The 13,494-nt window shown below is 53.9% G+C and overlaps 2 protein-coding genes and 2 long non-coding RNA genes across 5 annotated transcripts in view; 2 read left to right on the top strand and 2 right to left on the bottom strand.

Moving 5' to 3' along the window:
• Positions 1-3,768: 3,768 nt before the first annotated feature.
• On the bottom strand, positions 3,769-8,126 carry Tmem82 (transmembrane protein 82). The gene is made up of 6 exons (XM_021161501.1): positions 7,398-8,126; positions 7,132-7,204; positions 6,790-6,964; positions 5,741-6,158; positions 4,478-4,668; positions 3,769-4,245 (listed from the first exon to the last, which is right to left on the bottom strand). Exons 1-6 carry the CDS (start codon positions 7,483-7,485, stop codon positions 4,120-4,122), a joined length of 1,071 nt encoding a protein of 356 aa, XP_021017160.1. The 5' UTR covers positions 7,486-8,126; the 3' UTR covers positions 3,769-4,119.
• LOC110293620 lies at positions 3,908-5,139 on the top strand. The gene is made up of 3 exons (XR_002377826.1): positions 3,908-4,011; positions 4,114-4,222; positions 4,491-5,139. It is a non-coding gene; the product is annotated as an uncharacterized LOC110293620 (long non-coding RNA).
• Positions 8,127-8,317: 191 nt separating the features above from the next.
• Slc25a34 (solute carrier family 25 member 34) lies at positions 8,318-13,198 on the bottom strand. Of its 2 annotated transcripts, XM_021159319.2 has the most exons (5): positions 12,622-13,198; positions 11,784-11,849; positions 11,546-11,698; positions 10,723-10,857; positions 8,318-10,071 (listed from the first exon to the last, which is right to left on the bottom strand). In XM_021159319.2, exons 1-5 carry the CDS (start codon positions 13,039-13,041, stop codon positions 9,889-9,891), a joined length of 957 nt encoding a protein of 318 aa, XP_021014978.1. In that variant the 5' UTR covers positions 13,042-13,198; the 3' UTR covers positions 8,318-9,888. The 2 variants fall into 2 exon arrangements, with proteins under 2 accessions (XP_021014978.1, XP_029331972.1); XM_029476112.1 differs by lacking the exon at positions 11,546-11,698 and having other exon boundaries at positions 9,063-10,071.
• Positions 12,576-13,494, top strand: part of LOC110292182 — a 5,642-nt gene continuing 4,723 nt past the window's right edge. Inside the window, exon 1 of the long non-coding RNA XR_002377684.1 lies at positions 12,576-12,624. This is a non-coding gene — a long non-coding RNA (uncharacterized LOC110292182). The remainder of the gene's footprint in view (positions 12,625-13,494) is intronic.

A 13,494-nucleotide genomic window follows, 5' to 3' on the forward strand; every position in this document is an offset into this window, starting at 1 on the left:
CGAGCCGTTGGGTGGAATGGGGTGAGGAGCAGGCTGCCCGTGTTCAAATCTTGCCTGAGCTAAAAGGATGGCTCAGTGGTTAAGAGTACCTGCTGCTCTTGCAGAGGACTGCAGTGGCTTCCCAACACCCATAGGAAGTAGCTCACAAAAGCCTGTAACTCCCTCCCGCTTCAGCGGATCTGACATCCTCTTCTGCCCTCTGACAACTCTAGAATCAACAAATACAATCCTCTCTCTCTCTCTCTCTCTCTCTCTCTCTCTCTCTCTCTCTCACACACACACACACACACACACACACACACACACACAATCATAGGATGTAACCTCCAGAACCAGGGCGTAGTGTAGTGGTGTATACCCATAATCTCAGCAATTCGGAGGTTGAGGCAAGAGGACTTCGTAGCCATGAGTTCAGGGCCAGCCTGGGCTACATATCTAGACCATTTCAAAAACAGTAGGCAGCTGGACATGGTGACACACACCTTTAATTCCATACTCATCAGGTAGAGGAAGACAGATCTCTGCATTTGAGGCCAGCCTGGTCTACATAGTGAGTTTCAGAATAGTCACAGTGAAACCCCAGTGCTTTGTTTAGAAACAAAGCTGAGAATCAGAAAAGGAAGGGGTGGTGGGAATCAGAGGGTCAAAATAGATTAAGTGCTCAGTACTTGAATACTTGGTAAGCACATAACATATGATATTAATTTAATTTAATTTTTTTTTTGAGATAGGATCTTCCTGTGTGGCTGTGGGTTTGCTATGTAGACCAGGCTGGCCTTGAATTCACAAGAGATCTGCCTGCTTCTCTTCCCCAATGCTAGGATTACAAGCATGAGCCATCACTCCTAGTGGTAGTAATTCTTTTTACTTATTTATTCCTTTATTCATTTATTTTTAGACAGGGCTTCTCTGTGTAGCCCTGCCTGTCCTGGAACTTGCTCTGTAGACCAGACTGGCCTTGAACTCACATCTCTTGTCTCTGCCTCCTGAGAACTGGGATTAAAACGCTAGCAATGCTTTAGTAATTCTCTAGATGGTCTCAGAGAGGGGCCATGCTTGTCCTTAGTCACACAGAAGGCAGATGGAGTGGTTACAGCCCTTTCTGTCCCTGATCTTATCCCTGGACAGGACTGAGATGAAAAGGACCCTCATTGCCCTGAATAGGTTAGGATCGGGGGCTGGGGACCCAAGAGCAGTTCTAGCCTGGAATTCGACAGGGCATCTTGGTCTCAGGTGGGCATCATGTCTCTACTACCCTACCTCGCCTCCTTGGCCACCTCAGTATGATTCCTCTGTACCACACCCCAGACTAGAGACTGGAGCAGCAGGCTTAAGCTCTGCAAGCATCCAGTCAACACAGATGACTTGAAGCCAATTCCCCCTCTGGATCACACACAACAAACAGCAGGTTTGTGGAAATGAAGAGAACAGCTGAGACTGTGACCTAGAGTGGCCATGAGCCATGCTTGTTGGGCATTGGTTCTAATGCTTTGTCTTAATTCAGCTCCCAAAATCACACAGGGATCTGCATAGCCAGATGCTGAGGGTCCCTGTCCTCAGTTGGTTTTTGATTAATCAATAAAGAGTCAACGGCCAATGGCTGGGCAGGGTGAAAGAGGAGGGACTTTTAGGAATCCCGGGCAAGAAATGCAAAGGAGCGAAGGGACGGATGCAGAAGCAGAGAGATCAGATTTAAGAATGGCAGGAGAGAAGCCATCCAGCAATGTGGGTGCAAAAGGAAAGCGGCCCCATGGGACGGCTGCCCAGAAGGAAACAAGGCAGCAAAGGTAAAATAGAGATTTAGAAAGTGTTAACTCTGGGGGCTGGAGAGATGGCTCAGCGGTCAAGAGCACCAACTGTCCTTCCGAAGGTCCTGAGTTCAAATCCCAGCAACCACATAGTGGCTCACAACCATCCATAAGAGATCTGACGCCCTCTCCTGGTGTGTCTGAAGACAGCTACAATATACTTAGATATAATAATAAATAAATCTTAAAAAAAAAAAGTGTTAACTCAGGAATATCGGGAGTGTGTGCTAGCCGAGGGGAGGTTTGGAAGAGCCCAACTATTGAACTAATCAAGGCATATGAATATGAAAATATAAAGGCTGTGGGGTGTATGTGTGTGTGTGTTTCATTAGTGAATACATAGAGCTCTGGTGGGTGGCAAGACGTGTGATCTCCCGCTGGGAGCTCAGAGCAGATTAACAGTTCACCACTATGCATGTGACCTGGTACATCTTTATTTTTTTTGAGATGGGGGGGGGGGTTCATTATGTAGCCCTGACTAGCCTGGAACTCTCTATGTAGAGCAGGCTGGCCTTGAACTTGAAATGTGTCTGCTTACCTAATGCTGTGTGCCACCAGGCCCTGCTAACCTGAGAACTCTCAATGAGCCTATGCCTTTCCTAGCTCACTAGCTCACTGCCATCTCCAGTGTTTATTCTTTGTTTTGTTTTGTTTGTTTGTTTGTTTGTTTGAGACAAGGTCTCTTTGTGTAGCCCTGTCTGTCTTGGAGCTCACTCTGTAGACCAGGCTCACAGAGGTCCACCTGCCTCTACCTCCCGAGTGCTGGGACTAAAGGTGTGTAGTGCCACCACCTGGCTGTGGATTTTTCCTCCCTCCCTCCCTCCTTTCCTCCCTCCCTCCCTCCCCCTCCCTCCCTTCCTAAAAAATATTAAATTTATTTTATCTATATGAGTTTATCTATATAGTTATCTATATGGAGTCTCAGACACCAGAAGAGGGCATCAGATCCCATTACAGATGGTTGTGAGCCACCATGTGGCTGCTGGGAATTGAACTCAGGACTTCTGGAAGGGCAGTCAGTGCTCTTCTCCGCCGAGTCATCTCTCCAGCCCTGGGTTTCTTTTTTCTTAATAAGCTGTCTCTACTTCTCTTATTTTTAATTCTATATACATATGTGTGTGTGAGCAGGAATACAAGTGCCCAAGGAGGCCAGAGACATCACATCTCTTAGCATCTCCTACAGACACTTGTGAACTCCCTGATGGGGGATGTGGGAAACCTGCTAACTAAGGATGAGCAAAGGTTGTCATTGACTGCACAGCCTTCTGGGGCTTGGTGCATAATGGGGGAACTCCTGGTGTTAACAGAGTTTCTCTGGCATTGGCTGGGGTTTCTAAGCCCTCAACACTCGCCTCTACCTGAGGAGTGTCACATAGCCTCAATTAATTCATAGGATCAATTTCCTTTCTCCTACAAGACGTGTTCAGCCATCGCCGGAGATTCCTGGAGTGCTTCCCCAGGCTAATGAGGCGTTCCAGGTCCCCTAAGCCCCCCAGCCAATGACCTTTGCCCATCCTGGATGTCCCTGCCTTTAGTCCCCCCAAACTGTATAAGCCTGCAGTCACCCTAGGCAAAGATGATCTGCCGACTGACTTCGGGTCCCGGTACTCACAGTGAGTACTCACAGGGCTTCTGAACCCCCTGTTGGACCTCGGCCGAATCGGCCAGCAATCTACGAGGACGAGGAGAGCCATGTGCAGGGGTGACACTCAGAGCATTCCATGCTCGTAACCCTGAGCAACTTCTCCAGCTCCCAACCATCTTGATAACCGCATGTTGCTGGTGCAGTTCTTGGTCCTAGGACACAAGAACCTGGTAACTTCAGCCTGTGTCCTTTGTCCCCCAGGGAACTCAGGACAGGGCCAGGTTTGAGGCTCATATCCTAGAAGCCTGCCCACTAAGGCACTGGATTCAGGAAGCCCCCTTTTTCTTCCTGGGCCACTGTGATCCTCAACGCAGGTTGAGAAAAGTCATCTTTATTGTCTTCGGCGAGAGCAAGGTGGGGGAGGGGTGGCCAGAGGGCGGGGGCCATTCTGAGGTCACAATTGTCCTCTTGTCCAGACAAGAAAAGTGGGTCTGCTGAAGCTGCCCATCTCCATGAGAGGGATTCACTCTGAGGCCTTCATGTCCCCACCTCTCTAGGTCCCCAGCCCTGACCACCCCCTTTCTCCAGAGCCCCCCCATGGCCTGCCCAAAAGTCTAGGTGAGGACCAGCTCTGCCACTCAGTCTTCAGGCCACATCGTGCGGTCAAGACCTTGCTGGTTAGCCCGCGCAGGCCTGAAACTGACTTCACATCCTCCGCAGGGCGAATCAGGAGGGGACCGCGCTCCTGGCTGGGGCAGGTGTGGAAGGCCGGGGCTCACATGGATTTGTCCATCCTGATTCTCCTTCTGCTGTTACTGCTGCTGTTACTGTAGGCCTCTGGGGTGGAAAGCCCTGGGGGGAGGGTCCGAAGGGACACATAACCCCAGTTAGTCTCAGATCCGTCATCAGGATCTTCCTACCCTCTGGGACCCCCGAGGTTGCCAGCTGGAGTGGTCCCTGGTACCCAGCTCCTCGCTCCGAGTGAGGGTCCCCTGCCCTCCCGACTCTTGTCACCTCTGGGTGTGTGTGTGCTGGGAACCTTGGGAACAGGGTGGGGAGCTAGGGGGTCCATAAAGGTACCTACCTGTATCTGGCAGAGGTCGATTAAGGCACGAATACCGGCTAAGCACCACAGCTCACCCAAAAGGGAGAAAAAGATACTCAGGAGATCCAGCCAGCGGCCCACGGTCATCAACAGAAGGAAGAGGCCACCCATGCGCACCAGCACCGTCTGGACCTGGCCCTGTAGGCTGAAGCGATGTTGCCGCTGCTCCTCTGTAGGACGCGGTTGTCACTGTCTCAGTCGGCACCTTCTGGAGATCAGCTGGGGCCAGCCTGTTCCACTTCTCAGCTGCCTTCCCCCGGGATCTTGTCAGCTTCCCTGACTGCCTTCCCACAGCCCTGCTTCCATCTCTGGGCACCTACAGGACTTCTTACCCACCCTTAAGTTTCCCCCTGGTTGAGGACAGAGCCCTGCCAGTCGATGGCAGGAATCTAAGGTTCTCCCCCTTTCTGCCTGTCGGTCTGAATCATCGCAGCTCAGTCGGCTTCTGCCAGTCTCTCTCTTGTTCCATCCTGGTCCCAGCCACCTTCCCCTCTTGCCGAAGCTCACTCATCAAGGCACCTGAGTTTTATTCCCGACCAAGCTCCACTGACCATCTAAAGCGACCTAAACACACCAATAAGATGACACCATCCCTCTGCTTTTAGAGAACACTAATGGAAGTCTTGTTTTCCACAGTCAAACTTGACTTGGTCCCGTCTCTCCATCCTCATCCGATCTGTGTTCCCTTTACTTAGAAAGACAGCAGTCCTGGTTCCTCACTTCATACACAGAGACTGCCAAGTCTATCTCTGCCTCAGGGTCTTCACACCTGCTGTTCTTACCGCTTGGATCACCCTTCCCTGCTCCTCCACTTGCAACTAACTCCCATTCTGCAGCCAGGGGCCTCTTCCTAGTGGCCAGATCTGACCAGCTACTCTCTCCTGCATAGGACCCTGCCCAGCTTGGTTGGCCAGGGCTCTAGAATGGGCCTTTCTGAATTTATAGCCAGCCTTGACTATAATCCCTATGGTCCTGGGGGGGAGACAACCCTGAACCACACACAGTGGTCCTGCATGGCCACACCTTCACTCTGTGCTTTGGCCCACAATCCCTTTCACCTTACCTAGACCTCAAGACCAACCCAGGTACCAGGTCTTCAGGGTTCCTATGTGATGGGTTCCTATATGGCATCGCTGCTCTAAGAAGCCCATAGTAGAGTCTAAATCCTGTCCCCGGACTGGGTGGCTGGGATGACAAGGGGAGTGTGGGCAATGGAAGGGACCCCAGCCCTGGGGCTCTCACCCTGCATGTAGATGACCAATAGTGTGTAACAGATGGTGAGCGGGGTCCAGAACCGCACGGCCTCTGAGGAGCTCAGGAAGTCCTTGTTGATGAGAGCCACAGCCGCCAGATCACTCACAGCAAAGGCTACTGTCAGAGTGCGGCTCAGGAGCCTGGGCATGCCGTGCTGGCTGGCCAGCAGGCCCAAGCAGACCCCACAGTAGCGCTGGCTGCTGTGCAGTTCATAGAGGCTGCAGATGTGGCGGGTTAGGCGCCGGGCACCCAGGGCAAGGAGTACAGCCAGCCCCAGGCTCAGCAGCAGGTTCAGGGAGCGGTGAGGGGCACCTTCCTGGAGGAAGCTCAGGCCACAGCTTAGCCCACAGCCCAGGGAGAACTGACACACCAGGAAGAGCTGGAGCCTTTCCTTGTCCCCGGAGCCCTGCAGGGGAAGAGAGCCCAGGGTAGGCCACATGGCGGGAGGCTGGCATCAGGAGGGTGGTTTCTCTTGTTCATCCAGTTGGCTAGAGGGTGATGGGTCTGGGCCTTGAAGACCCGACTTCACAGGCAAACCGTGTGCTCCTTTGAGCGTCAGTTGCCACACTGGTGGAGATCCAAGAAGACCCTTAATCATTACAGCTGTCCGGACAAAATGAGCCAAAGCCCTCAAAGGGACTTAGCCAGGGCCAGGCAAAAAGCTCAGCAGAACAAGCCTTTTGTTTTTGGATCTCATGGATTCCAGGCTAGCCCCAGACCCAATAGCCAAGGATGGCCCTGAACTTCTCATCCTTCAGGCAAGGTTGTCACCAGGCCTGGGTTTACACAGTGCAGGGGATCAAATCCAGGGCTTTGTGTGAGCATGCCAGGCAAGCACTCTACCAACTGAACCACACTCCTAGCTCACAGAACCGATATTTACACGGATGTGTGTGTGTGTTGGGTCTGTCTCGTACTGCCAGGCAACAAACTGGAATCTATGGTTTCCATCTGAAAGGGGGGGGGGGGTCACTAGGCTCTACTTCCCAATCCAGAGGATGAAAGTGGCCCAGAGTGGCCCCACTCTGTGGTCTCACCTTGCCCAGAGACAGCAGCATGGACACAGCCCTGAGCGAGAACTCCAAGACCACGAGGGAGGCTACCCGGGACCCTATCAAGGTCAGGAACAGGGTCAGACCAGCCAGATGCAGCATCTCCAACGAGGCCCATTGTGCTCTCAGCCGCTGCTTTTGGGGCTGCCGCTGGGGGTCACTGTGGGGGCAGAATGGGTGCGGGCTGAAAGGATCACGGGGTCCTGTCTTGTGGGAGAGTTGCCAGGTCTCCAGCTCCACTCTCTCGGCTCTCTCCAAGAGAGACCAGACTCCGCTCAGGGACCAACTGCCTGGGCAGGGCTGGGTGGGACCGACGTGGACACTCACTTGACACAGGCCACGAAGAAGTAAACTTTCAGGAGACTGTTGAGAACCGAGACTCCAAGGGCCCCGATCAAGCCTGAGCCAGACAAAGGAGAGGGTGAAGTGGGGGTGGTGGGGGGCGTTAGGGTTGTCGGGGAGGAGGCAGGGTGAGCTCAGGGGGCAGCCAGGAGCCGAGACCCCCACGTGGATGTGGGGCCCACCTTGCACTCCGCCCACCCGCGGGAGGGACGTGGCGGGGAGGGGCAGGTATGCATCCCAGAGGCGCTCACCTTGCAGAAGGCTGTCGAAGAGACTGGAACCCCACTCAAAGGAAGGGAGGCTGGGGAGCCAGGAGGAGAGGGAAGGCAGGGAGAACATGGCAGCCTCCAGGAATCCAGCCTCAGCCTCGGACCGGGTCCGCGCTGGGACAAACCCAATGATATCACTGGTCAAAGGTGTCTCTAGAGGACAGGGGAGGGACTAGGAAAGGGTCAAAGGCCTGGGGGCGGGGCCGGGGATCCAGCCGCTTTAGATCTTCCAGGTTGCTGGATTCAGTGGCACTGTCTTCTCGCAGCTGCTGGTGGCTTCCCATTTAGGTCTCAAGGGCAAAGCAGTTAATTGGTTCTGGTCTGTCCCCGCTAGACTTCAAGGCCACCATGCCTTCCGGAAGTCCCTCCTCGGTCAGCTCACCTGGCCTTCCCCCTCTCAGGTGTGACCTGAAGTGTGACTTGGCCCTCTCAAGTTCCCAAAGCAGAGCTGCTCCCCGCAGCGCTCTGTCTCTTTGGGCTTCTGAAAATTAGTAGTTCAGCTTCTACAAGCCACAGGGAAAGAAGGGTTTGGAATCCCCTTAAGATTTAGGTTGAAGCTGGGTGTGGTGGCGCACACCTTTAATCCCAGCACTCGGGAGGCAGAGGCAGGCGGATTTCTGAGTTCGAGGCCAGCCTGGTCTACAGAGTGAGTTCCAGGATAGCCAGGGCTACACAGAGAAACCCTGTCTCAGGAAAAAAAAAAAAAAAAAAGACTAAGACTCAGGTTGAGCGCAGTCTATCTCGGGGTCATACTGTCCTTCTGTCCACTAGGTGGCAGGCTTCACCTGGGCGGGCGGGCGCTGCTTTTTGGGTCTTTCCTAGAAATAAAAGGCTTGAGACTGAGGGTTTGGGGCGGGGCGGGGCAGGGACAGGGACAGGGAAGCAGAGGGCAATTACCAAAGTTCACAAAATATAAAACTTTATTGGAGTGTTCAGGAGTGTTCATCTGGAGTAATTTTTCTCATTTGGGAAGTGGTTGGGGAAGGTGGTTGAGGCTACCTGGCCAAGAGCGGGTGTCCACTTTTATAGGAGAAAGGCCACTGGGTGCCTTACACACCTGTCCCTGTGGTGGGGCGTGCCTGCAGTCTGGAGAGAGGGCTCGGAGTGTGTCGTTGGCCCTGCAGTGGCTCTGCTCCGTGACCCACATGGTCAGGCACCCTCTTCCCTAGGCCTGAGCTCCCCTGGGACGTACACAAACAGGAAGCCTGGACTCAACCGCTCCAAGACTGCTGCTGACGCCCTAATCCAGCCCCTCAGGGACTGTAGAGGGAGGCCGTGGTAGCTCCCTCGGTAATATGCAGTCCCTGTGTGGGTCCTATTCAACAGAACTGGGTCTCCATCTCCCTGTCCTCCTCCTCCTCCTCCTCCTCCTCCTCCCTTTCCTCCCTCCTCAACCCCCTTCTCCCCTCCTCTCCCTCTCTCTCCTCTCTGGCTCTCATGGAATCCAGGCTGACCTCAGACTTGCTATGGAGCCGAGGATGACTCTGAACTCCAGGTCCTCCTGCCTCTGCCTTCCCAGGGCTGAGAATACAGGCAGGTGCCATCATGCCCAGTTCATTTGGATCCGGGGGGGCCTCGTGAGCAGTGGGTGGGCAGTCTGCCGACTGATCTATGTCCCCAGCCTGAGGAAAGCCGATTTGACTCAGATTCAGAGAAGACGGAAGGAAGCTGCTCATTTTAAAGTCAAGGAAGGAGGTCTCAGGAGAAGTCAGCCTTGGGCTGTGGTGTGGACCACGGACAGATAAGGTGACCAGTATGCCCAGGCCCTGGCTCTACCACAGCACCACAGATAACTGAAATAAAAGTAAAGAGAGTCGCCAACACCACCAATACCTTCCTGCGCTTCCAGCTTCAGAAGGTAGGAAAACAGGGTTGTTTGTTTGTTTGTTTTGCTAAGCCATTGAGGCGGCTTCATAACTTGGTCTGATAACTAGCTTTGGCCAACTAGACTCTGGGAACACCAAGGACTCCCTGGTGGCACAAGGGTCTCACATGCAGTGGCCTCTGAGGGACACGAAGCCCAGTAGTCCTGATGTAGCCGTGTCTTCCTTGAGAGCATTGTATGGGGGTAGGCAGAGTTGAACTCCAGTCCTGGCTCTGTCATGGCAAACATATGTGGCTCCACAGAGACATGGCTCCCCTCAGCCTCAGTTTCCCCATGCTGAGAGAGGCTCATGTGGCCACACAGTGGGTGGAGGACTGAGGAGCCAGTGTAGCTGAGTGGCTCCCCTAATGGGAATCTTTATATGTAGGCATTGCTGTGGCCATGAGCTAAGGCATGGTAACCCAGGGGAGAGAAGGGAAATAAAGAGGTGGTGACATGGGGCACACTGGTCCTGGGGCTCAATAGATCCCAGTTGTCCATCGTTCCTTGCCCTCTCCCCCTGGCTTGTGGCAGGGCCTGACTCAAGCTAGCTCTGGGCAGCCAGTCTTCCACCAGATGGCAGGCTTGGTGGTGGGATGAGAGTTGAGTCTAGGTGCCCTGGTGCTGGGCCCTCGTGGCCAGTTTCCGAAGCTCATCCCAGAAGAACATGCTAAGGATGGTGTGGGGACCCAAGCGCAGATAGGCAGGGCCTAGGCCTTTGTAGAGCGCCAGGGGTCCCTCCTGTTGACAGGTCTTCACCAGGCAATCAGCGAGGCCCCCATACAGCTGGCCCTGGGGATAATAAACATGGGGAGAGAGTTGAGGGTCCCAGATGACACAGCCGAGTGTGTCTAGTGGTGTCAGAAGTGCATCTGTTCCCATATGGGAGGGTTATAGACTGTGACGCTAATAAAAAGGAGCCTTTGCCTGCAGGTGGATAGCCTCCTTCAGGGGTACGGCTTGGATATGGAGGCACACACACCTTTGTCCTCACATTTCCTATTGACGTTATGACAGAAAGGCCAAAATTCCAAACCCTGCCTCTCTCTTTCTTTCTTCCTTCCTTCCTTCTTTTGTTTTTGTTTTTGTTTTTGTTTTTGTTTTTGTTTTTGTTGAGACAGGGTTTCTCTGTATAGCCCTGGCTGTTCTGGAACTCACTCTGCAGACCAGGCTGGCCTCAAACTCAGAAATCCACCTGCCTCTGCCTCCGAAGTGCTGGGATTAAAGGCGTGCGCCACCACTGCCCAGTCAACCCTGTCTTTTCTAACGACATCTGGGCGACCTCAGCTGTGTCACTGGACCTCTCTGAGTTGATTTCTTCATCAAGAAACAGAATAAAATCCAAAGAACTTGGGATTTGCCTGTTAATGTGTTGTGAATATAGTGTGTGCTCCTTGGTGGCTCTGTGTGTGTGTGTCCCCGTTCCCTTTGTCCCCTGCTCACCCTGCCAGCTCTGTCCACTGGCTGATTGTACAGCCGCGTGCTGACGACGTCCAGGGGTGTCATGACTGTAACCACAGCTATACTGCTGATCATGCCGCCGGCCAGGGTCACCAGCCAGCTGTCCTCCAAAAACCACTGTGGAGATGGCACAAGCTGTTCACCCTACCCACTGCCTATACTCACCCCTACTGTGCTCTCCCCCCTGCCCCCAGCCCAGGAGGGCTGGAAGGGCTGAGCTGGGCAACCAAATCAGACCTCTCCAGCCATTTCCAACTCCCGATGCCAACCCTGCATTTTTCCATGATTTTAGAGTTCACCGATGACCCCCCACCCCAACTCCTGTGAGACACAAAGGCTAGGTCGCAACTATAATGGCAGAGCTAACAACTTTATTTTCTCCCTCCCTCTATACCATCCTATACCATCAAGCATGCTCATTCTCTCTTGGTTGAGACAGATCTTGCTATGCAGCAGGGTGTTCTCCAACTTGCAATCCTCCTGCCTCCACCTTCTAAGTTCTGAGATCACAGGTGAGGATCACTGTCCTGGCTGCAACCCCTCTCCCCTTCCTCCCCTTCTTTCTTCCTTCTGTCTCTCCTTCCTTCCTTCTCCCTCCTCTCTATCCCTCTCTCCCTTTTTCCTTTCCCATTTCCCCTGTCTTTCTTCCTCATGTAGGTAGTAGCTTGGGCCTAGGAACGTAAGTGCATCTCACCATGTTCAGCAAAACCAGGTTTTGATTTGGGCCCCATTTGTCACCAACCCTGTGTGACAGAGGCAGGAAACCTCCCACTCCCTGTCTGTATTAGTGTTCCCAGCTCCTTACCTGTCGATCCTGTACCCATGCCTTGGCAGAGGTAAAGGTGGCCAGCTGGGCAGCTGAACCTACTGTGACTCGGGGCACGGCCCCACCCACACCCCGCCACAGCCCCAGCATGCCCTGTTGGCGCCAGATGGTCTCCAGCGCACTCAGGACACCCTGCAGGGAGGAGATGGTATGGGTCACTAGAGAGCCGCTGCGCCTGCACAGCCTGGAGCCCCGGGTCCCGGGGAAGTAATCTTACCTGATGCTGGTGCTGATGCCCCACAGCCATAGTAGCCACTGTCTGGGCCTGTAGCTGTGTCTTGACCTGCAAGTTCAGAGCAGATGGGAGCTCTAGGATAGAGCCTGGAAACTGAGCTGAGCGTGTTTGAGCCCCTCCCCTTGCATAGTATCCCTGACCCCCACATCTGAAGCTCAGAGACAGTCTTGGTTGGCCAGAGCTCAGTTTTATTATTTTAAAATTTGAGACATTGTGTTTCATCACGTACCTCAGGCTGGCACCAAATAAGTCTTGTCACCATGACCTTAATTCTGATTTTCCTGTCTCCACCTCTCAAATACTGGGCTTATGGGTAGGCAGGCAAGCGGTACCACGCCTGGTTTATGTTGTGTTTGGGAACATACCCAGGGCTTAGTACATGTCAGGCAAACACAATACCAACTGAGCCACATCCTGAGGCCTGGCACACATCTTGGTGGCTCAGGTTTCTTAAGGAGATCTTTGGGACTCTGTGTTGCCACTCTCAAGGACAGAGTAAAGTGTTCAGTGTTTAGACCAGGACACAACAGTCCTCTGCTCTGTGGCAGTTTTTATTCTTACTGTATGCCAGGCTCCCTAGGTGCCACCACAGGCAAGCAAGGACTAGAATCTACCTACTCCATAAGCTGTTCCCTCTCCCAGCTAAGACCAGTGGGCATGGCCCCCAAAGAAGCAAGGGTCAGAGCGAGGGCAGATTTCAGGTCTAAGCCAGATATTCCCAGTGAATAGGCCCCTCCCAAACTGGCACGCCCAACCCAGGGCCACAAAGTCCACTGGTCACGTTGGTCACGGAGTTTTAAAGGAAGGAGAAGACACTTACCAGGTAAGCAGGACTCCCCACGAAGGCCCCCAATGCCCCAGCCGCAGCGCCTGCGATCACAGTGCCTCCTGGTTGTTGGGTGAGGCCAGCCTGGCATGCCAGGCTATAGCAGTAGAAACGGACACCATTCATGAGGCCCTGGTAGAGAAGGCCAGCAGCCAGCCCCTTCTGCAGGCCCCACAGCCCATCTGCCCGGGCCACGGCTGCAACAGAAGACACAAAGCCCCGGTAGGGCCGTGGGTAGGTGCCTGGGGCCTGCAGTTCCCCCTGCAGTTGTAGACGGGTCTTTACCACTTCCAGGGGGTTGGTGAATACACAGGCCAGGCAGCAGGCTGAGGCACCCAGCACCAGGTCCACAGCCGGGGACACCATCTCCCTCGAATCCATGGCAGGAGCCATCTGTGCCCGAGTCGGCTTCATGGCACAGGCTATAGATGGTAGTCTCTAGGCAGTCTGTACCTCTGCATGGCCACAGGGCTGGGGATCAAAGGGGGCCAGTGCCATGTCTAGAGGGCAGAGATCCTACCACTGGCTGGTGGCCCCTGGTTGTCTTGGAACTCCACCTGCTGTTCATCAGCAGGGCTATGGGAAGCTGGACACACCTCCTCTGGCTCAGACCAATCCCAGCTGCTGCTGGCCAGGGCGGGCCTGGGCCCTGGGATCTGGAGGAAAGGTCACTTGTGACTGGAAGGACAGTGGGCAGAAAGAAAGAGCCAAGCTAGAGTAGGGGAGGGCACTCCTCCTTGTCCTCTAGACTTCCTGTTCCATCTCTTATCCCTGTAGGGCTCCAGCTAAAAGCCCTAGGCTTGTGGTGACTTGGCCGTAAGCATGGCTAACCAGCAACTGTGCCATTTCAACCTCTGCCAGATTATA

This window comes from Mus caroli, chromosome 4 (genome assembly GCF_900094665.2).
Source record: "Mus caroli chromosome 4, CAROLI_EIJ_v1.1, whole genome shotgun sequence".
Lineage (NCBI taxonomy): Eukaryota > Metazoa > Chordata > Mammalia > Rodentia > Muridae > Mus > Mus caroli.